This window comes from Acinonyx jubatus, chromosome A1 (genome assembly GCF_027475565.1).
Source record: "Acinonyx jubatus isolate Ajub_Pintada_27869175 chromosome A1, VMU_Ajub_asm_v1.0, whole genome shotgun sequence".
Taxonomy (NCBI): Eukaryota; Metazoa; Chordata; class Mammalia; order Carnivora; family Felidae; genus Acinonyx; species Acinonyx jubatus.
Genome location: NC_069380.1, coordinates 138,282,559 through 138,306,962, shown reverse-complemented (window position 1 = coordinate 138,306,962; position 24,404 = coordinate 138,282,559). Strand labels below are relative to the sequence as shown.

Sequence of the window (24,404 nt, the reverse complement as noted above, 5' to 3'; positions counted from 1 at the left end):
ACTCTGTGTGTGACCTGAAACAAGGTTCCAGGACAAGGAACCCTAAATGAGAACAAATTTAAGAAGATGTGAATTAATTAGGGTAACGTTAAGATGCTGTACAAATAAACCTCAAACTTTTAGTAACTAAGAACATTAGATGTACTTTTTTAGTTGCGGTAGCTTATACTTAAGAGTTGAATTATTTTTAAGTGAGCAGAAAATGTTATTGTTTTGCTTATAGAACAAACAGTCCACGCTGTCCTGGTTCCTTCCATCCTATATGTGGATGTTCCCTGAGGTCTTAGAGCCAGCTGAAGGGAAAAGAAAGGAAAAAGGAGGTACATCTACTTCCTTTTTTTTTTTAAGTTCATTTATTATTGAGAGACAGAGAGACACAGAGTGTGAGCAGGGGAGGGGTAGAGAGAGGGAGACACAGAATCTGAAGAAGGCTCCAGGATCTGAGCTGTCAGCACAGAGCCTGATGCAGGGCTCGAACCCACAAACTGCGAAATCATGACCTGAGCCGATGTCAGTCGCCCAACCAACTGAGCCACCCAGGCGCCCCTAGGTACTTCTACTTCTTAAACTCCTTGGTCTGGAAATGATACATATCAACTCTGTGAAATTGTGAATGTGAAACTGTAGTGAACTAGTCCCATAAATCCACTGAATGCAAAGGGTGCAGGTGGGGGGAGGGAAGGTGGGCTCAGAAATTTTTTTAACTGCTTGGGCGGATACTTCTTGGTACTAATACTACATTTTAGAATTCTGGTAAACAGCTGGCCATCTTTGCCAAAGGCTCTATCACTAGATTGTCTCTAGTCACTGGTAACACCAGGAGCACTACTTTGGAACCCAGGAAAAAACACATACAATAAAGGCAAAAGGATCCTTCCCACACTAGAAAAGAACCTACTGGTGCCATGAAGTCTTGATCAGATCAGGACCACTATCAGGGTCTGTATCAACAGGGCAGAACATTAGCAACCTTGCCAACAACAGGTGCCTGTGTCAGTAGAAACATTAAGCATACTTGACAGAGCAGGATGGCCAGCTATAGTGCCTCTGGCAGATGACTGAGAGAGCAGAGCCACCTTTGGTGGCTGTGGGAGATGAAGGCACCTTAGGCAGGCACCAACGAAGTCTCTGGGGGTATTTGAGGTCCCAGCAGCAGATGACTTGGGGAAGGAAGACATTCCTGGGTGATAGAGGAAGAAAATGGCAAGCACATCATGGTACCTGAGAAGATCCTCTTTGTGATGGTGTGTGAGCTGGCCCCTCACAATGATTTCTAGAAACCAACCAAGAGGAAGGCTTTGTTGTAAGACAGGTTGTTGGTAGGGACCAAACAAAAGAAATGTTATAGAGACTTTGGCTTTATTCCAAGGCTACTGTGGGCTTGAAACTGCAATTCTGAAAAATCATCACAATTTCCTGTGTATTATCAAACCAGATTTTATTATGAATGTAGCCCTGGTCCCATGGCTTAATTATCTAGAATTTTGTAACAACTAAAAGCAAACTATGTTTCCCTAGGAGAAAGGTCAACATCTGAGTTAGTACCTGGGAAGAATCTAAACTCACAGATCAGGCGGCCAAAGCTTTGGGAATGGATCCCAGGAAGCCACTTTGAGTTTTGAGGTGGGGAACAGAATTCTGCTAAAAAGCTATTGGATGCAACACAAACTGGCTTTCAGGATCAGACACCCATGGCAAAGACGATGAATGAGGACCTGGTGCTACTCAGAGGAGGAGGGGAAAAGCTGAGCTTCAGGCAGTGGATCTGCTGGGGGGTGGGGGGGGGGGGAGGGAATTATGCTGCAGGCAACTGAAAAGAACAGAGGGAAACTGGGTGAAGAGAGAAGGAGACTGCCAAGCCCCAGAACCCCAGAGGTCTCCAAGGTGGACAGCTGTCAGAACGAGTTTCCATAGTCTTTAGTCTTGAAAAGTATCTTTGGGGCTTAGGAAGAAAATGGACTTCAATCTCCAGAGCACCAGATAGGAGCTTGGAGTGTCCTGGGAAGAGCCCTAGAGATGTCTGATTGCAACAGGGTAGAGAAGGCTAAAGCTTAGAGCCAGAGTCACTGCTCACAATCAGGAGGAGGACCCGGACTGACACAGGGTGAAGTGTGGCCCCAGGACCAGAGCATCAATATCACCTGGGAACTTGCTTGCAACATAAATTCTTGGGCCCCACCCCAAGTGTCCTTAATCAGAAACCTTAAGGGTGGAGCCCAGAAACCTGTGTTTCAGTAAACCATTCAGGTTGATTTTGATGCAGGCTAGGGGGTCCAGAAGACTCGAAGGATTGGATGAGGCGGTATATAATGGGGATTAATATTTGACTGAAGTTAGATCCCAAGTAGTAAGCAACACGATGGAGGCTATGATCTGCGCATCCCAATCTCCTTTTATCTATCTTCCAATAGATTTGGAAATGGGAGCTCCATTAAGACACAGACATAAAGTGAGACCAACATTTCAACTCACAGGGGAAACTTGTGTGAGATCAGCAGGCACATATGCTCACAAGGGGCTGATATCTTAGAATAGTAAACAGAGATGTGTTTCACACTAACCTTGCGTATCTACTCATCTCCTGCCATCACCCCATCACTTCCCCGGGCATTCAGTACACTTTGACTACCTCCTCTGTGCGCACAGCATAACTCTCCTCCCATAAGCATGTTACCCTTTGTCTTTTTCGTCAGCACTCAAGATATAAACACACAATAAATTTTTTCTATTCACTGTTATTTCTCCTCTTTACCAAACCCACTAATGTTGCAACAGTATTATTTTCTACTTTATTTTTATTGCTTTTATTTCAACCCCAGTATAGAATCACAACTGAGCTGACCTTGGGGTTACAACATTTTCATTTTTCTGTAGAAAAATGCATTTCCACAATACATTTACAACTGAACTTTGGAACGTGTTCATAGATGGGAGGCGGATTGATCGGCATGACTCCTCATACACAAACTGGAACAGAAAAAAAATCTAAACAAATGGTGCTACCAAAGAGAAGAAACAAGTTCTACCACAACATTCCACATCTGCTTCCAAATGATGGATTTAGCTTCTCTGGCCTTCCCTCCACTAAAAAAATAGGGAAGAAAAAAAGAAAGGAAAGAAGGAATGGTGGGAGGGGACAGCAATAATTTAGAAATGTGTAAGTTCTTTTTCTCTCTGATACATGGATAAACTTTTATTTTACCTACCAAAGGGAAAAATAATATTCACTAAAAGCTGCCTAACCTATATTTCCAATAGTGAAGGTGTTTAATTTACTATCTATCTTTAAAAGGCTTCAAATAAAATATAGCTAGGAAAGTACATAAAGAATTCACATTATAAAATTCTCCACGTAATTAATGTTCATAATAATGTTAGGACTATAGCTAAAATAAGTAATTTTCCATAGTTTAGTCGGAAGTACAGATAATCAGCACCAAATGTATACGTTAGTTTGTAATAGGCAATTGTAAGCAAACAGTATCAAACTGTATAACTTATTTTTTTTTTAAGTTTACTTATTTTGAGAGAGAGCATGAGCAGGGGCAGGGTAGAACGAGAGGAAGAGAGAATCCAAAGCAGGCTCTGCGCTGACAGTGCACAGCCCAATGCGGGGCTCAATCTCACAGACCGTGAGATCATGACCTCAGCTGAAATCGGGTCAGACACCTAACCAACTAAGCACCCAGGTGCCCCTAAACTGTATAACTTTTAAAAGATATTTTTTTAATGTTTATTTATTTTTGAGAGAGAGTGTGTGTTTGTGTGAGTGGGGGAAGAGCAGAAAGAAAGGGAGACACAGAATCCGAAGCAGGCTCCAGGCTCTGACCTGTCAGCACAGAGCCGGATGCAGGGCTCAAACTCAGGAAATGTGAGATCATGACCCGAGCCAAAGTTGGATGCTTAACCAACTGAGCCACCCAGGGGCCCCTAAACTGTATAGCTAACTGTAAAGTCACTGTAAACTAATTAAAATAACTGTAAATTAACCAGAAATTGTTACAAACTGTATAAAAATTGATATTATTTTCCCAGTTCTCCCAAAAGCTCTACAAAATCAGTGATGTACTATTCCGTGTTGTCTTTTACTTGTTGTCTGATCACATTTCCTCTAAATCCAATGAAAAACATCAGCAGGACAATAGGCTTCCATGTCTGTGGCTCCATCTCTAATCATGACTATTTTCTTAAAACGAAATTTTTCCTTTAAAAGTTTAGTAACTTTTCCTTCCCCACCACCCCCCCCCCCCCAGATTGGGCTGTTGGCTGCATCTCATCAAAACCTGCACATTCACCATTAAACTAGAATTTCAGCCTATTAGCAAATACAATGGCTAATGGGATATTGAGCCTTGAAGCAACATGGTCTACAATGCTCCTAAAGCTACCATATATTAAGAAAAGCTGAACATTTCACTCTTGCGGGTGACTTACTAGCTCCTTTATGCCAGGGGTCAGGTGTGGGGGGTGCTCTACCATGAGCCTTTGCACCTGTTCCCTGGAGGGCTGGACCAGAGCTAAGGGCTCTGTGAGGTCAGCCTTGAAAGGCACTGCCCCACCCACGGCTCCCCAGATCATTTCTGACACAGCATCCTCACCTCCACAGAATCTGGCTAGCTCATCAATTCCTTCTTCTCTGATGACTGTGCCATCAACATCAAAGCATACTGCATCAGCTGAACAGAAAAGCTTCCTCAACTCTGAATGGGAGACCCTCCTTGGAAGAATTTTCCTCATTTCTCCAGATTCCTAGGAAATGACACTCTTCTCTTCCTGCTTCTTTCCTGAATAAAAATGCAGCATGAAGTTCTGACTACTAACTTCTTTATGAGAGATTTCATGAGTTTTGCAAGATCAAGAGCCCGCTCTCTGCTGCTCCTTCCTGGGCTGCCATCCCCATCTCCTGGGTGTCTGCAGTTGTATCCTCCTGACTGTAGGTGGGGGCTGGGGGGGTGCTGGCTCTGATGGAGTTTGGAGGGGGGGGTGACCTGTACAGACCCACAGAGCTTTTACTGAACAATCATATGAAACCTGCTGATAAATGCGGTGGCTTCTGGTAGGTTTTGCATGTGCTTTTTTAAACTTGAATTGCATAGGTTTTATCCCTGGGCGGAATTATCCTAATGTGCAAACCCATATCAGGCGCTCTGAAGACCCAAAAATACAGCATCTGTATAGTACTCAAAACATCAGTGGGACTCAGTAACGTTGTTCTCTGAAAAACTAATTAATCTTGCCTCTCGCAGCTAAACCTAGATAGTTTTATCCAGAGAAAGAAATGCTAAGGGTAAGGAAATTTTTACATGGCTAGAAGATGCTAATGGAGAGGGTCCATGATGAGTCTTTATAATTAGGAAGAACAGAAGGCTGATGAAGCGAGGAAATGAACTCCTTCTGGAGGACAAATCTAACTGTGGAATCTGGGGAATCAAAATATCCTGAACAAGCTCTTACTCCACAGCAAATACTTGTCTCTGCACAGCACTGGCATGGTGCCATATCTGTAGACTACAGTGCCCAGGATGCTCCTCACCACTGTGTGTCCTCGCTTAGTGACAGTCTTTCTCCCTCTGCTATGCCTCAGTTAAATGTGTTCTAAGAGTCCATGTTTTTGGCTCTCAGTGTGTGGAGAAATTCTACATAGACTGTGTGGTCCAGCTACAGAAGTTCTATTTGAGGACATGCATGCTGAGCCACTTGCCCAAAATCTGCCATGTTCTGTGCACACCTTCCTGCAGAAATTCACATTCCACCATCAAGTCATTTTTCTGATTTAGAAAAACCAGAACATTGTTTCCGGAAGGCTGGTGTTCATACCTCACAGGGAGAGGAGCACTCTGGAGGCTCGCGCCTCTCTCACTGCAGAGATTAAATTATTATGATGGCCCCTTGTGACCAGGAGAAACAAAGTCCAGCCTTAGGGGCTGTGGCAAAGGCAGGTACACTTGAAATGAGAAGGAGATGGGATGAAAAGGGAGGGAAGACAATCTGTGAGCCTGGCAGTCTGGTGGAAAAACAGCCATGGGATGAGCCATAATGAAGCAAGTCCTTTGGGGAGATCATGGCAGCCTCTTCATGGATAGAGGCCCTGGCAAGGGCTCTGACTCTGAAATCTCCCCATCTGCACCCCTATTCCTTTCCTTTCCTCTGGACTTGCCTTTCTTTCTCTCGTTCGCTCATTCACTCTTGCTCTCTCCAGATTTGCAACTCAAGAAAAGTACATCTATTTCTCTCTAGATGTAATTTATTCCTCCATAATATCAAAGTGATGGACTAACTTCTGGTTTCTCTTCTATGACAAAGTCATCACTGTTAAAGATTCCCAGGTTGGGGAATCTTCCCTGAAAGTCCCAGCTAAACAAGTAATAGGGTGAGGAGACAGAAGGCTCTTCAGATGAGTCAGGGATGACCTGAAAAAGAAACAGGTTTCAGATCAGTCCCCTAACCCAGGACTAGCAAAAATAACATGGTTGTCAACTCTTGCCACCAATAATAGTAATTGTTCCCAACAGGTACCGAGAGCCTTGTTAGCTTCATGCCTACTTCTTGGAAAAGCTTAAGCACCAGATCTTATGAATCCAAACCCTATGTTCATTTTCTTTGCTTTTAAAAAATTTCAAAATACTTCCACACACATTGCCTTCCAAAAACATCATATATACATCTATACACACCCTGAAGTGATATTAGAGTGGTGGCTGCAACAGATTGACCCCAAATGTACAATGACTTAAAGGGAAGGAACAATTTGTGGTTTTTGGTTTTGTTTTTTGTTTTTTGTTTTATATGTTACAGAACTGGCAAAGGAGTTCTATTCCACTTCATCATTCAACACAGTGGGGAAGAAGAAGGCTTGGAAAAAAACACACCTACAGTCTTAAATCCCAGTTCAGGGAGTGGTACATTTCACTTCCACAAGTATTCTCTTGCCTCATTTAACTGCAAAGTAGACTGGGACGTGTAAACTAACTAGGCAGGCATCTCCCCAGTTTTAAGAGGGAATAAATAGATTTTCATACATAGATAGACAGGTTGATTTAGGTTCAGGTTCAGGTTCAGATTTAAATTTAAATTTGGTAGGTTCTATTATTTTCTCAACTTTAAAAAGATGAGGCTTAGGGGCTCCTGGGTGGCTCAGTCGGTTAAATGTCCTGCTTCAGCTCAGGTCATGATTCACGGTTTGTGGGTTCAAGCCCCACATCAGGCTCTGTGAGGACAGCTCAGTATCTGGAGCCTGCTTTGGATTCTGTGTCTCCCTCTCTCTCTGTCCCTCCCTAACTAGCTCTCTGTGTCTCTCTCTCTCAAAATTAAATAAACAGTAAAAAAAATTTTTAAAACAATAAATAAATATTAAATTTTTTTTTAAAAGATGAGGCTTAGGCTCAGAAAAGAGAACACAGCTTCCCTAAAAGTGGTACACCTAGTACAAGGAAAATATAATGAATCCAGCCTAGATCTTCTGGGTTTAGGAGGGCTTTGAATGCCATGTACCACCAAGGAAGGTGTTTGAGGAAGAAGTTAGGCAATGCAATGTTATTTTAAGAATAATTTATCAGCAATGCGAAGGGTGGAACTTCAGAAAGAAGAAATGAAGACACAGGACTACGGAAACAATACAAGCCAAATTCAACAACTGCCTAATCTAAAACAGCGGTGATTAAAAGAAGATGAAAGATTATTAGAGCAGAGGTTCAGAATTTAGAGCCTGTGGAAAGGCCTCCATATTGTCAGACTCTACTTCCCTGGCATTTCACTGAGGCCTCTCCAGTTCTCCTCCTACTTCTCAGGCCCATCCTTCTCAGTCTTGGCTGCTCCTCCACCAACGCCCAATCCCTAAACATTCTCAACTCAGCTTACTCCCTGCCCCCTTCTCCCAACCGCCCCCCCCCCCCAGGCAGTTTCACGTAGTTCCTCAGCTTTAAATTCCATCTAATTAGTTATCTCTTACATAGTAAATCTACATAACAAACCACCCAAAACATAGTGGCTTTATTGTTTAATTTATTTAAAAAAATTTTTTTTAAGTTTTTATTTATTTAAATTAAGTTGGTTAGTATATACTGTCATATTAGTTTCAGGGGAACTTAGTGATTCATCAATTACATACAGCACCCAGTGCTCATCACGAGTGCCTTCCTTAATATCCATCACCCATTTAACACATCCCCGTCCTCCCTCCATCTTCCCTTCAGCAACCCTGTTTGCTCTCTACAGTTAAGACTCTGTTTTATGGTTTTCCTTCTCTCTTTTTTTCCCCATGTTCATCTGTTTTGTTTCTTAAATTCCACATATGAGTGAAAGCATATGAAGTCTTTACCCATTCATCAGTTGATGGACATTTGGGCTCTTTCCATAATTTGGCTATTGTTGATAATGCTCTACAGACATTAGAGTGCAAGTGCCCTTGAATCAGTATTTTTGTATCTTTCGGGTAAATACCTAGTAGTGCAATTGCTGGATCGTAGGGTAGTTCTATTTTTAACTTTTTGAGGAAGCTCCATACTGTCTTCCACAGTGGCTACACCAGTCTGCATTCCTACCAACAGTATAAGAGGGCACCCCTACGCAGTGGCTTTAAGCAATTGACATTCACTGAGCTCATGACTCTGCAGGTTGGCCTGGTGGTCTTGCCATCTTTGATTGGACTTACACACCAATCTGGGTGTCAGCCGGCTACAGACTGACCTAGGATGGCCTCTGCTGGGATGACCCAGGCACCTTGTCTAATAGACATGTTTTTTATCTTTCAACTGGCTACTCCCGGCATGTTCCCATGATCATAAAAGAGGGTTAGAGCAAGCCAGGCCAATCACACAAGTGCCTTTAAAGCCTCTGCTTCCATCATGTTTGTTAACATCCCATTGGCCATTAATGAGAGCGTGTGACAAAGGACACTGATACAGGGAGAGATGAAGAATTGCAGCCATTTCTGGAGTCCTCCACATATCTATACACAAAGCCTCCTCGACTTATTTATCTGGGTCCTGACCTCTTTTCTGAGCTCTAGACATGTATGTCAAATGGCCTAATGGACACGCACTTGGGTATCTCCAGGCATTTCAAACGGCATATTTAAAATTGAACTTTTGATCCTCTGTCAAAACCTGTTCCTCTTTCCACCATTCATTCTGCTTCTTAGTATATGATGTTGCCATCTACCCAGTGCTCAGTCCACACACCTTTTCTCCTTCATCTCAAATACAATCCATGAAATCCTATCATTTCTACTTCTAAAATACATCTAGTATCTGTCGTCTTCTCTCCTCCCTTGTCATCCCTTTAGTGTATGTTATTTCCACCTCTTTCCTGAACATGTAAAAAGATCCCAATGAACTTTAAAATCTCAAAACTCCATCTGCTGCCCCATCCTGTAGCCACTCTGTCCTCACTAAGATCACTGGCTTTTATTCATTATCCAGACACAGTAAGCACTTTTTAACCTCAAGGCCTTAGCCATTTTATCATTTTCCCAGGACTGCCATAACAAAACACCACAAACTGTGTGGCTTGAAACAACTGAAATTTACTCATTCACAGTTCTCGAGGCAGAGGTCCAAAATCGAAGGAATGACACAGACATGCTCTCTCTGGAAGCTTTAGAGGAAGCTCCTTCCTCGCCTCTTCTAGCTTGTGGCAGTGCCAGGAATCCTCAGTGTTTCTGAGCTTATAAATGCATAGTCTAATGTGTGCCACTGTTAGGCAGGAAGGTAGGCATGAGTGACAAGAGGATGGACCTTACTCGTCCTGATGGAGATCCCAACCAACGACCGCCCAGGAACCACCCCTTTCCACCCATCCAGCAGCTAGTTTGTGATTACAGCATCCCAGCAGAAGAAGACTTAAGTCTGTTGTGCTTGGTACAGTTGTGCAGAAAGCAGTTAGTTTTCCTCACCTTCCCTATGCCTCTAGAATGGAAATAATGTTGCAGTTTCCTACCACCCAGGCAGGCATTTCCAAGGCATCATGGGAAAGGACGTGTGTAGTTGGCTAATTATTATATAATCCAGGCCTCTCACTCAAATGTTGTGACCCTAGGACCGACCGAAAATAAAAAAATGGATATGAGACCACACGTCCTGGTTTCCCTCTGGGTTTCCCAGGCCATTGTCTGTCCCTTGACTGGCCAGCCAGCTCCTCCCTTGGAATGTACTTTAATAAAACTTTGCTCTGCTTTACTTTAGTTTTGCTGTCCTGGATGCAATTCTTTACTGTGACATCAAAAAGAACTGAGGCTTCTTTCTTTTTCCATTTAACTCTCAGTAACACTTCCATCTTCTCTCCTGTATCTCTTTCTCCTAAAAGGACACTAGTTATAGGATAGGGCCTACCCCCATCCAGAATGACCTCTTTTAAACTTGATTACATTTGCAAAGACCCTATTTCCAAGTAAGATCATATTCACAAGTACTGGGGGTTAGGACTTGACAATTTTTCTCGGAGGACACCATCCAATTCATAACTGCCATGCTGTTCCCAACAGAAATACTGAGTGATGAGAACATGGACTTTGGACTATGGACTGCTTCAATTTAAAAAAATTTTTTTAAATTTTATTTATTTATTTGGAGAGAGACTGAGAGTGTGTGTGTTCACACATGCACGTGAGTAGTGGAGGGGCAGAGAGAGAGCGAAAGAGAGATAATCCCAAGCAGGCTCCACACTCTCAGTGCAGAACCCGATGCGGGGCTCAAACCCACACACTGTGAGATCATGACCTGAGCCTAAGTCAAGAGTCAGACACTTAACCGATCAAGCCACCCAGGTGTCTCAAGGACTGCTTCAATTTGAACACCAATTCTGTTCTTATTAGCTGTGTGATCCTAGGCAAGCTACATAAACCCTCTGAGCTTCAGTTTTCATACCTGTAAAGTGAGGATGGTTGTATAGCATCTACATCACTGAGATAATCTGAGAATTTAATGAGTTAATGAGTACAGTGCCCAGAATATAGTAAGCACTACATGTGTGTTTATTAGATAAAATAAATTCTTTACTGTGCATACTCAGATCTTAGCTGAGATGTACTTTCTCAGACAGGCATTTCCTAATTTCCCCTCACTTCAAACATAAGCCACACTTTTTTATTCGCAGGTGTGGGATTTTTGTTGCTGTTTGATGTCTGCTTTTTCCAATTGAACTCTAAGTTCCATGAGAGCAGGTTGTGTCTATTTTGTTCACCACTCTATTCCTAGCATGAACAGAATGTTTTGCATATGATGAATATTAGATAAATATTTACGAATGAGTAATTATGAAGGGTTAGAGATGGCAATTTCATTATCATGAGTTTGCAGGTGCTTTATTCTCTATCTCTTCCCCTCTCCCCTTCTCTAGGAATCTTGTAAGAATAAGTTTTAAATTCATAACATCCAGATTATGTTTGGCCTCTTTCTTTCTGCAGCTTCACAGAAGAATGGAGATGTCTTACCCAATTGTTTTCTATGAAAATCTATGCCTCAAAAGAGAGAAAACCAAGAAGAGCAACACGGACCCAGGTGGCAGGAGGGCAAAGGGACAGCGCAGCAGTTACAATTACAGTGTATGGGGTCACTAGGTGGCAATTCAATTCAAAAACAGATACCTGAACCACGTATGAATTCATATGCATTAGTAGGAACTTGTTGTTTATAACAGCCATGGGAAAGGGGAGTTTGGGGGGAGGGACACAAGCATAGCTTGTGCCAAAGAAGCTGCTGGCTCTTCTTACTTCATTGTATAAGTAGAAGTCTGGCTCTGCCAACAGGCAGGTAGATGAAACCCAGCTTATGCCATTTCTATCTACAGAAGAACAAAAACAACCTTCATACCTCATCCTCCCAGTAACAAAAGGAATCTGAAAACTCACCCAGACCTCATTACTCGGTCTCCAAATTGGGGTGCTCCCTTTGCAACCTGGATCCTAATGCACCTTTAAATATACGTGTTGCCAATACAAATCAAAAGACTAGCATTTTTGATGTTATGTGATAGGTATTTTAGATATATTAACTCATTTAATCTCCCTACAACCCTATTATGTGGGTAGCATTATCCAAGCGGACAGGAAATAGGTGAAAGAACCAGGGTATAATTATTCTAAGGTTCATAGTCATTTCACCAGAAGGGCATTACTTGCAGTCTGACACCTTTGAAGACATTAGTAAAACCTAGTCCAGCAGTTTCTTAAAGCGAAGTCCGCTGGCCCCTCCGTCAGAATCATTGGTGGTCTTTGTTGAAAATTCAGATTCCCGGGCTCTGCCCAACACTGAAGGAATCAAGTAGAGGGTTGTCCGGAAACTGAACTTTTAAAAAGCACCTCCAAGTGGCTCTGCTGGAGGGCACTATGGACGCAGATGATTCTTATGCATTAGGACCACACGCACAGACTTCGGGCATTATCGAAAGATGGCAACATACCGCCCTGGGTGACTTCAGCCCGGCTCAGCATCCTCTAACCAAATCCGGTCCCTGAACCGCCTCAGGATGCAGCCGCACAACGAAACTAAGCACGCGCAGTACTTACTTCCCAAGCTGGGCGGGGCTCGCTAAGACCCCGCCCCCTCGGTACCGGCCGGAATCAGGGGCCGGACTCTCCCTAAGTAACCTAATTCCGGCTTCTCCCCGCAGCGGCCCAGAGCTCCGCCCCCGGCTCTTCGACCAATCATATGGCAGGTTGCTGAAGCTCCGGGCCAATGCACAGGGCCGTCCTTTATTCTTCTGTGCAGTTTGAAACTGTCAGGCTGCTGCCAAGGTAGCGGCGGTACCACTGTTATTTTAGCGGCGACGCGGCGAGGAGACGCGGAGGGAGGCGTCCGGGTTTGTGAAGAGTCGCAAGGGTGAGTAGCGGCGCCCCGGCGAGTTCCGCGCCCCGGGCGGAGGCAGTGGAGTGGGGTTTAAAGTGTCTTAGCTCGAGTTTCCGCCCCGGGGGCTCCTATACCACGCCCCGAGGCGTGGGCTGTGTGCTGTTCTGCGGGGCAACGAGGTACTGAAGTTTTCCTTCCAAGGCGTCCGGGAAGAGAGGGCAGGAGTGGGGGGTACTTGAAGTATAACGATTACTGTCGCCGTGGGTTCTGATCATTTAAAACGAGAAAGTAACCATGTCTAACGTGTTTTTCTTTTGTTGTTTGTTTTTAAGAGTTCGATTCAAACAAGAGTGGGTAAGAAGGTGAATGAAGAGAACCTCTACCCTTTGCTTACTCACAACTGCTGTCCCCCTAGGCTGCTAGTCCCTTATGAGGGGAGGAGCTGGCGCGCCCCTTCTCCTTTCCTGCAGCTAAGATGTGCTGCCAGCTCGCACATTAATTCCCTCTTCCTCTGTCTCTTGGGGTTGCATTTGAATTCCCGGACCCCTTTTTCCTTATCAGCCAGGTATTTACCAAGAGGTAATTTGATTTCTTTGGCTATCAAGAAGCACCCAGAACTTTTCTCTTGGTTTCTGGTATCTTGGGTTAGAGAGTACTGGTAATTTAGTGAACTGATTCACATCCGCCACCCATTAAAGCAAGCTTCATTTTTCTTGTTTCTGAACCTAGAAACAGTAAGAAAATGCTAGTGTGGTAGGGTTTCAAAGAAATTGTCCTACCTTGCTGGCCTCATAGCAGCGCTGATGGCAGATTTATAGCATATTTTCCAAAAATACAGTAGTTGCTTTATGGCTGCAGTATCTCTATTAAGAAACTCTTTTTGAAGTCTCACCTTACTTTTCAGCTTACTTGTTTTTTGAATAGTCAGCACCAGCCCACCTCCACTCCTATTATCTACGCAGTATGCAAATACAGCCTAAAAGAAGTAAATGAAAACAGAAATGAACCAAGTTACCACAGTGGTGGATTTGAAGTCCATGAAGCAGTCCTTCCTTGCTGGGGATGTGTGTGCTTATTTTATCCTCCCTAATTGGCTTACCTAAAGACAGTCATGCTGAGATTTAGTTTACTTATGTGTATAGCCAGTAATACTCATCGAATAAAGCTAAGTTTCCATCAACAAGTCCCAACCTATGTTTCCATTCTAATAATGTACTTTTCTCTGTGTCGGCCCTGTCTACTTCAGTTTCCTTATTTCTCATTTATTTTTCAGGCCAGTGTGACTGAGACCTGTTGCACCTTCCACTGAAATTGTTTAGGTAAATGTCAGCAACTTCCTTACTGCCATGTTCAAGAGACCCCAACTTTCATCTTTCTTTGGCATCTGACTCTGCACTCTGTTCCTCAAGTTTTTATGATGCTTTTTTCCCTGATAGTTCTCCCATTCTGACTTTCCTGTTTTTTCTCGCTCTTCTCTTCCCCTTTAAACGTTAGTGTTTCTACTTTTAACCCTCTTCTCACTACAGTAGCAGACCTTTAACTTTATTAGAGGTATAGTACCCTCTGAACACATATTAGAAGCTAGGGATCCTCTTACTAGAAAAATACACGTGTATTTACACTAAAAATATTGCATATAATTTGGGTGTATGGACCTCAGAATAAGAACTCTTTCTAACACTCGTTTTCATAGGTCATCTTACCCTCTTCGTTTTTCAGCATTTCCCATTATGCTGATGATTCCTCAAACTATCTCTAGCCTGTACCTCCAGTGCTCATTGCTTAACTCCAGGAAGCACCATTTTCATTGTAGCCATTGTGAACGGCAATCCTTGGTGTGCAGTATAATGGATGTGGCCATATCCTGCATACATGCAGCTTCACTACAGTGCCTCATAGGTACCTCACACCCAACTTATCTGATATTGAACCCACTCTCCTTCTTCCTGACCTGCTTACCTTCCTACATTTCTTGTCTTGGTTAGTGGCACTATATTATCCATCTAATTACCCAAGTCAGAAATTGGAAAGCCATCAACATTCCAAGACCAGCCTGATCGTGTTATTACTTGTTTAAATATTATAATAATATATCTAGAATAAAGACTACATTTTTTTTGACATAACGTAATCACGATCTTCCATGTTCTGGCTGCTTCCTACCTTGCCTGTTCCATCCTTAGCCAAGCCTTGCTTTGCACCCTTTGCTTCAGTGTTACGAACTACTTACATTCCTGGCATACATGCCCATGCCTCTGTGTCTTTGCTTCTGCTCTAATGCCTAGCATAGCCTTACATCTTTTATCTGCCTTTGTCTTTCAGGTCTCAATACCAGTTTATCTTCTCAATTAACACGTACTCTAGCTCTGTTCCCACTTTGTCACTCTCATGATCCCACCCCATGAAAAATAGCTACTCCTGGCCTCCCTGCTTTGTACCTCTTTTGTTTTAGGGCCTACTAGCATATATACATCTGGCTGTCTCTACAGATTGTAAAATCCATAAGGACCAGGACTTCGTCATCTTACGTTCCTCACCACTGTTTTCCATGCAACTGGTGTTCAGATACTTTGAATAGTCCCTACTTGTCCTTTAAATAACTTATTTACTTGTTACTAAAAATACTTTTATTTTTTGGGACAAGACATTTGACAGGTTTTCTATGGTATATAAGAATCTCTTGTTCTGTATAGGCTTGCTTTCCTAAAATAATATTCCCAAAACGTATGTTTCTTGGGCAAAGAATGTGCACAAATTGTTTATTCTCTCTTGGCTCAGTAAAATGCACAGCACGCAGGTTGCCACCCATTGTTGAAGAACAGTCATCACACTCTATTAATCTCAACAGGTCCATTGTGGATTTGTCCAAGGAGCTTCCATTTCTCTTTAACCTTTCATACATTTGTGTCATCTCCTTGACTACATGAAAAACTCACTAATCTTGGGAACTGAGCCTCCTGCTATTCTTTTCTTGCCTAGTTATTTTATCTGTGGGTGCTCATTGTGTTGAATATTTAAACATACCACATGATTATTGTTTACAGGTTAGGATGTATATACCTAGAAAACATGTTATGTTAGTTTAAATATCACCGGAAGAAAACTAAAGTTAGTTTCCATTGTTTGTAGTATTTGTACAGAATGTCATCAGATGAGGAGAAATGCTCACTGCCAGTTATGAAGAATGACTCTGACCGAGGCAGTTCTGTCTCTTCAGGTCTTCAGGTAGGAAGACATGTCTAAATTTGTTGTGAATTTTATGAGGTGACAATATGTGACAAGTGACAATATGAGTGAAACAAGTGATAATATGAGGGAAAACTAGGAATACATTTTTCATGTATTCATGCCATTTACATTTATAATTATGTATATGGTGTATGATGTATATATATACTGTATATATTTATGTATATTAATGTATATATATTTATGTATATATGTATATGGTGTATAATGTATATCAAATCATAATAATATGATTGAGCATTGAGAATTATTTCACAGACTTTGGGACATACCTTACATTGTTTGAACCTTTCAGAAAATAATCCTGAACTCTTCAAACCCTCTGTGCAAAGGCTTCAAACAGCACAATGAGAGAAGCTGGAAATCTCAAGAAACATTTTTTTCTTGAGATTTTCTCAACTATCTCTTCTGAATGCTGCTTTCACTTTAATGCAAATTAATACACTATCAAACCATCCACAGTTCTGGGACCTTAGATGCCCTGGTGTTCTACTCCAGGTTCTAGTCCCTGTTGCTACAACGTTCAACACATTCTGCTGCCCAGGACCTGGACAGTGACAGATAAATTAACTACAGAAGGTGTGGTTTTTACATGAACTGTTCTAAATTTCTTTTATTTGTAAAAAAATTTTTTTCATGTTTATTTATTTTTGAGTGACACAGAGACAGAGCACGAGCAGGGGAAGGGCAGAGAGAGAGGGAAACACAGAATCCGAACCAGGCTCCTGGCTCTGAGCCGTCTGCACAGAGCCCGACGTGGGGCTCAAACTCACAGACTGTGAGATCATGACCTGAGCTGAAGTTGGACACTCAACCAACTGAGCCACCCAGGCACCCCTGTTTTATTTCTAAATGTTTTATCATCAGAAATATGGACTCTGACTTCTAGAGTAGATTTTATTTTTATTTTTTTATTTTTTTTAATGTTTATTTCTGAGACAGAGCATGAGCGGGGGAGGGCAGAGAGAGAGGGAGACACAGAATCCGAAGCAGGCTCCAGGCTCTGAGCTGTCAGCACAGAGCCCGACCCAGGGCTCGAACTCACAAACTGTGAGATCATGACCTGAGTGAAAGTCGGTCGCTCAACCGACTGAGCCACCCAGGCACCCCAAGAGTAGATTTTAAATGAGAGATCACTGATACGGTACATCTTGAGTCTTATAGTCCTCTTAAGTATCACTTAAGAGAGGGAAAAGCTGGACATTATGTTTATGCCTAAATAGAGTTAAGTTGTTACTGACACTGTGTAATAGGAGAAAAGTTTTAGGAAGATATTTTATGAAACATATATGATTCTTTAATTGAAATTACTGATTTAGAAGTTGGAAAGCTATTGGAAAAATATCTGTGAATATTTACTAGGATAAAAGTAGTCTGGAGTTGTGACATTGATATTTCATCCTTGTCTTCCCTTTGGATGTACTTTTACCTAGTGCTGTCTTTTAAGGTGACAGTGCTTTCCTGCACTCTTTATCCCTGCCTTTTTCAGACTTCCTTCAGGAGAGTACTGATTAACTCATTTATACTTGTGATACTGTGATTTATAATAAGAAATATATTTTGGTCTTTATCCCGTGTTTTGCACATTTTCAGAAAACTTTGAAATTTCCTAAATGATAGTGATAAATGTGTTTGTTATGCTAATGAGGTGACTTTTGGACCCCGCTTAAGGATTGGGGCTGGTTGCTGGGAGCGGACCACATGCTTACAGATTTGGAACTTTTAGTAGTGCCACCCACCGTGAACTCCAGGAAGCAGGGAGAGGCTGCAGGTTGAGTTCGGTCACCAGTGGCCAATGATTTCATTAATCATACCTGTGTGATGAATCCTCCATAAAAACCCAATGGGAGAGGGTTCAGAGAACTTCCAGCTCGGTGAATGTGTGGAAGCTCTGGATGACTGCCATTCTAGGAAGGTGCGGAAGCTTTGCCCCCCTTCCCCATACCTTGTGCTTTGTCTCTTCCATCTGGCTGTTTCTGAGTTCTGTCCTTCTATAATAAACTGATAATCTAATGAGTAAAATGTTTCTCTGAGTTCAGGAAATGTAAGTTTAAATCTCAGACATGTGTTGTTGTTTTGTTTTTGTTTTTAATGTTTATTATTTACTTTTTGAGAGAGAGAGAGAGACAGAGCATAAGTGGGGGAGGGGCAGGGAGACAGGGAGACACAGAATCCAAAGCAGGCTCCAGGCTCTGAGCTGTCAGCACAGAGCCTGATTCAGTTCTCAAATTTCACAAACCGCAGGATCGTGACTTGAGCTGAAGTCGGATGCTGAACTGACTGAGCCACCCAGGCACCCCCAAAACTAGACGTGTTTATTGTCATGAAGGGGACATCTCCAACAAAGGAGTTGACTATAGCAACATGAAGATCATTCTGATGATTGAGATTTCTTTCCATGATTCTCTCTTTGGAGTGTCTCTGTTTCTCTTCTGCCATTAGCCTTAACATGTAAAAATCTGTATTTGCTATAACTTTTACTGCATATAGGTAATCCATGTTAACTATGCAAAACAAGGCTGAAACTGACACCAACTCACTTCTTTACATTTAATTACCCTAAAGACTTGTAATTTTCAAACATCTACCAGCATAAACCCTTTTTTTCAAACAATTTTACTTCAAATTCCAATATAAAAAGGTTAAAGTAGAAGTATAATTGCATAGATTTATATTATAAATTCAAATCTGTGACATTTCCATCTCACAAAGTCAGCAAAAACAATGAAGCTGCCTTAAATGTGCATTTGACATTGGTGGATAATAGGAGACCTAGCATAGTTTGATAAGCCTAAGTGACCATTTTGCTTCTATATTTTATTTGGGCTATAAAATATCAAGAAAATTCTGATTCTTAACATAAGTAGTTGAGAATGATGGCTTGTTTGTTTGTTTTAATATAGTTGACACACACTGTTACATTAGCTTCACGTGTACAGCATAGTGATTCGACTTCTCTATGCATTATGAAAAAATGGTAGCTGTTTAAAAACCTATCTCATCTGCAAGTAAACTGACCCAAAACATAAAAAAAGGATTGATAGAAAAGTTTTGATTCATTGTTGAATCACCAACAAAGTCTGTCACTTCTTCAAACTTTTTATAATCTACAAATCACCCAAGAAGCACCCGGAAGACTCAAATTTGGAATATGTGCTAAAACCCTTTGTATTATGATAAGCATGTAACAAAGGAATGAAGTCATTTGCTACCCTGCACAGCTCATCACTCTCCTGAGGAGGGACTGGCGCCAGCAGATGTGCTTGAGTTTGAGTTTGTAATTGATGGGCCCACATGTGTTAGAGTTGTGTGTTCACCTGCACAGGTGTGATTCCTAAAACAAAAATCAAACCTGTGCAGAGCCACAACCTGACATATTTACAGCAGCTTGACATGTACATCGATGGCAGGAACAGCTTTATTCCAACCAACAAAAAAAAAAAAATTGAGAATTTATAGTTTGGGGCCAGTTAAAATTTAGCACATGTGGTATATGTGATAGTGCTTGCTCCTTTTACTACTGTTTGTTAAAGAGTTAAATAGCTTAAAAAATGAAATTTGAATAAAACAGCGTGGATCCCCTGAAACACCTTCTTGGAAACTAGCTAGAAATACAGTGATATTGACTACCGACTCAGGATACAAGGTAGTTCTGACTACAAAAGTCTGAGGGCAATTACGTCTGTTCCCTTGGAAAGCACCAAGATACTTATTTTGGTCATCTGTGATGTAACGATGGCTGGAAACTTGGGTGTGGTGGTCAGTTAAATATTCTTACTCAAAGAAAACCATAGGGAAAGAGTAAGGATTTCTGATTTTCACATACCTACTGAAGATCGTTCTTTGATTTAGACAGAATTTTTCTGAATTCACTTGAGCACATACTGTGCCACTTCACAGAGGCAGTTTCAAGCATCAGTTATCTTCATACTGAAGATGAATCCAAATAACAAGACAGTTACGACTAATGAAATGATGACAGTTCTATATTGGAACTAAACTACTTATGGGGAAAAATTAACACAAAAGAATCCTTTAGAATAATAACATTTAATGTTCTGGAAAACCTTCCCCCCAGTTTTTTTTAATGCAAAGACATTCTCTGGGTCCGTGAATACGACTCTTAGAAATTACTCTTTTTTTTTTAATGTTTTTATTTATTTTTGAGAGACAGCAGGGGAGGGGCAAAGAGAGAGGGAAACAGTAGATCCACAGCAGGCTCTGTGCTGACAGCAGAGAGCCCAAGGTGGGACACAAACTCACAAACCATGAGATCATAGACTGAGCTGAAGTCAGATGGTTAACTGAGGCATCAGGTGTCCCATGAAATGACTTCTTGTAGGACTATTTGGTACATCATGACCAATCGCTTGTGAATGTCAACTAAATTCCAGTATATTTTTTTACTTCGCAGATACCATTTTTTGATATGGCTAAAGAAATAACTGTCTATGTGAGGAAATTCCAATTTTGTTTTAAACTTGAGGAATATTACTGCAAGGTCTACACTTTGTGACCTGTATTTTTTATCGCTTCTCAGGTGCCTTGCAGTTGCCACTAGGTAGAATAGAACAAACAGGCTGCATTTGTGTTCTCTTTTTATTGTCAGTATTTCTTTTTCTCTTCCAATATTTCCCTTACGCTCTTTCCATGCTATGAAAAGACCCTCCAGGTTGTTGCTGCGTTGGATGGTAGCTGTCAGTAAAAAGAGCCAAAACCACTTTTCATCTCTAGACCACGCTATTGTGGAGTCTTTGGAAGCAACACCTTCAAACTAAATTTCAGAAAAGCAGAGAAATGTCTGTGTCTCCGCCCACCTGCAGGGTGGGCGTTTCTGCTTTGTAGATGTTAACTGGTCTCAGGCAACTACACTAGGTAATCTTTGTGTCACGATTGCTAAATTGGCATCTGAAGGAATCTATCTGGCTAGAAGAAACTTGGGTAGGTCTATTTGTTGGGTTTCTGTTTTTAAGAAAGTACACCTTCCTTACTACATCGAAGTACTGTTTTGAGAACTGAAGTAAAGAGTAGCTTCGACTATGCCTTTATCGTTCTTTGCCTGAATGTCCATTGTGACCGTTTATGATACATTATTTGTTTTTGGCTTCTCATAGGAAGAGTATGAAGAACTGCTTCGTTATGCTATTGTGACTCCAAACATTGAGTCAAGAGCTTCACAGCCGTGTCATTCTAAAGAAGTGGTGCCAGATGTTAGGATTCCTACTGTAGTAGATGATATTCTTCATAATCAAGGTTATGTATATTTTGAAAGATATTTCTTAATTTGTTATTGAGCTTATTAATGCCGTTGACTTAGAGTTCCAGAAATGCTTCTCCAGTGATTCTTCTTAATCACTCGGGTATCACTATCATCTGGGAAGTGTTTTCCATTTTAATATGTTACTCTTGGCTCTTGTGCGACAGCGGGATATTTATATGAACTTTGTTTAAACTACTACATGAAAAATAAAATAAAAGCAAAAAAAATAAATAAAATGAAATGAAAGCAACACTATAGCCATAGCATGCCTGTCAGTGGAGTAAATTGCATCTAATTGTTCTAGTAATTATATACCAGGATTATCTTGGAAACTAAATGCCCAAGGCCCCAAATTAAAGATGCTCCATAGGTAGCCCTCAGAACCACTTAAGTTTGTGAACCATGTCCTAGGACTTTGTCGGCAGCATTTCTGTTAACGTGGAAGACTGTTTAAATTATCACCACAAGGGTGAACCCATTTTGGACTACGTCATTGACAGAATTGAGAGTTAATACAAGCCAGGATGTATGTTGATAGGTGAATGAAAGGTGGAGAAAGGAAGATAAAGCTCCTTTCACCTATCCATTCTTTATTTGGTAAAGTACAGGATCCCAAACAACTTGCTGTAAAAAAGTATTCCTTCAAAGGGCACAGAAAACCCTCCAAAGATAGGCCTGGTGATGGGTAGTTATCAACAGTAGGCGTAACTCCAGGGATGTCTCCTTGAAGGCACATGAAACAGCCTACTCAGAATCAACAGGCTCCTGGGGTTCCGATAAGTTACAGCCCTAGTATTTTGTTCCTGTCTCTTGGTAGACATGGACTATCCATTGCTAGACTTCAGCATACTGCACTCGATCATCAAATAGGGCCAGAACCATAAAATGCATATATTTACTTTACCACCACAATATTTTACCCCGAAACATTTTCTGCCCAAATTTTAATTGATATTCAAGAGGCAGGGCCCCGGGGTTCATTCATTGTATATCAGTGATCTTGACCATGTCTTGATTAACCTGGGTACCTGAGCCTGTAGTTCCTGTTGAACACACCCAAAGGGCTGCATACTCTCTTACAAAATATGTAACTAGTCAATCCGTGTGTTCACCCTGTATGTCCCTCCCTTAAGGGGGTCACCAGACACTTGCTTCCTTGCTGTACTGTTGTTCCCAGTGACACAACATTGGAGTCCTCTCCTTGCCATGGCTCTCCAACCTTTCAAGGTCATCACTTGGGATTTAAGACCCCTGTTCTTCTCTAGCATGGAAGATAGTATTTATTTGTTTATACTCTGCCTTTTCGAAAAAGGATTTGAGATCTAAGTATACAACATGCAGTGAATTTAGATATCTTGATTCACACGAAGATTGATAAGAATATGTAAGTTCATCATCCCATTCTTTCCTCTTGGTATTGCTGTTGCTTGATGTAAGTGAGGTATGTTGAAGTTGCCAAAGTATATATAAGCCTTCCACACAGCCATTCTTGTGAGGTTTTCCCCCATTTTATTTCCACCGTGTATTGACCAGTGGTTCCTGAGCTGCAAGTGAGGGAACCAGTGTCACTTTAGCTTGACGGCAGTAGGCCCCTGGAAATATCCAGTGTAAGATTGCATAGCTTCTAAGTTCTAATGTCATTCATCCACTCAGTCTCTTAGTGTGAACTGAATGCTACAGTAGGCTGAGTTCTCTTCCATCTATATTTGGTGGGTAAAATTGAGCTTATTAATGATATAGTTAAGACTTTGTTCTCTCAGTTTTGTCCTTCTCTTTGTTCTTTGGCTTAGTGTTCCTCTATCCCCGGCATGTTGTATTTTGCTGTTCTAAAATCCTATGTACTGCTACCCTCTTAAATTAAGTATGTGTGATTAGGCATTTGATATGAGTGGTTTGGTTTAATAGAAAAATTATTTTATTTTATTTTCAGCAGGAAATAGCCCTGTAGTAAAAGAAACAAGGATGGAAGTTGGAAAAGGATGTGATTTGAATATTTCAAGTCATTCAAAGACAGATGGTATGACTTCCTCAGTTTGTTTTTATTAACATACAACATTTTGTGGTTTGATGAATTTTATTTGTGTAGTAAGAGGAATCATTTCAGCATATTACTCATTGGCATGATTTTAAAATGCTGCTGTTGCTGATTTATTAACTAATACTATTTAAAATAATTTCTCAAAATTCTAAAATAGTACAATTAAGACAGGTTAACATATTACAGTGTGTGGCATCCTTTCTTAAAACTGCTAGATTAGAGGGCAGTACTTTAAAAAATTTCATGGGAGTCAGCTAATTTGGCCAATTTCAATGTTTTCATGAACCAGTGCATTCTTTCCCAACATTCAGGCATTTATGTACCAACTTAGTGATTTTTGTCCTATCTTTATACCCCTTGTTCTGTCATTTTTTCTTTAGATATATTCATTTTTAGCTTAAATTCATTAGAAGAAAAATTTGTGTCATTACTGATTATAGAATAAAACTAATATACCCTTTATAAATAGAAAGCAATGGTAAAAATAAATGCAACTAACAATTAGTAAGTTTTGATTGAATACTGCTGGTGATGTGTTCAGCCTGAAATCTGCTTTTCCTTGGTTGAAAGGAGAGATGAGCAAGTGTTACAGAGGTTATAAAAGCACACTAGCACCAGATTGAAGTGATTAAATAATTAAAATAGAACAGTCTTCTTGCTCTGTGATATAATGTTATTTAATATACGGGCCATGTAAGCCACCCTACAAGAAATGCCTCTAACCTTTGGTTTGCTCACTTGTACATAAAAGGCTTGGGCGGTATAACACTTGGGGACCTTTCAAGTTCTTCAGTGATGTGATTCTCTTTTTCAAAAGGTGGATATATGTTTAAAAATTAAAAATCAGAGGAGTGCCTGGGTGGCTTAGTCGGTTAAGCGTCCAACTTTGGCTCAGGTCATGATCTCACGGTTCATGAGTTCGAGCCCCATGTCGGGCTCTGTGCTGACAGCTCAGAGCCTTGAGCCTGCTTTGGATTCTATGTCTCCCTCTCTCTCTCTGCCCCTCCCCTGCTCACATTCTGTCTGTCTCAAAAATAAATAAACATTAAAACAATTTTTTTTAAATAAGTAAAAA

At 41.2% G+C, this 24,404-nt stretch overlaps 1 protein-coding gene, 1 long non-coding RNA gene and 1 pseudogene across 6 annotated transcripts in view; 1 reads left to right on the top strand and 2 right to left on the bottom strand.

Moving 5' to 3' along the window:
* The window catches only part of LOC106974833 (uncharacterized), a 45,228-nt gene extending 32,595 nt beyond the window's left edge, over positions 1–12,633 (bottom strand). The window contains exon 1 of the long non-coding RNA XR_003414088.2: positions 12,503–12,633. This is a non-coding gene — a long non-coding RNA (uncharacterized LOC106974833). The remainder of the gene's footprint in view (positions 1–12,502) is intronic.
* Positions 3,761–12,534, bottom strand: LOC128315961 (phosphoserine phosphatase-like; annotated as a pseudogene).
* A 39-nt stretch (positions 12,634–12,672) lies between the features above and the next one.
* The window catches only part of POC5 (POC5 centriolar protein), a 42,714-nt gene continuing 30,982 nt past the window's right edge, over positions 12,673–24,404 (top strand). The window contains exons 1-5 of one of the 5 annotated variants that reach the window (XM_015072111.3): positions 12,689–12,815; positions 14,056–14,101; positions 15,912–16,007; positions 21,146–21,284; positions 23,222–23,308. In XM_015072111.3, coding sequence (XP_014927597.2) covers positions 15,924–16,007; positions 21,146–21,284; positions 23,222–23,308 — 310 coding nt within the window. In that variant the 5' untranslated portion in view covers positions 12,689–12,815; positions 14,056–14,101; positions 15,912–15,923. Of the gene's footprint in view, positions 12,816–14,055; positions 14,102–15,911; positions 16,008–21,145; positions 21,285–23,221; positions 23,309–24,404 lie in introns of those variants that run through there. The other 4 variants (XM_015072113.3, XM_015072110.3, XM_053224062.1 and 1 more) reach the window with 4 other exon arrangements.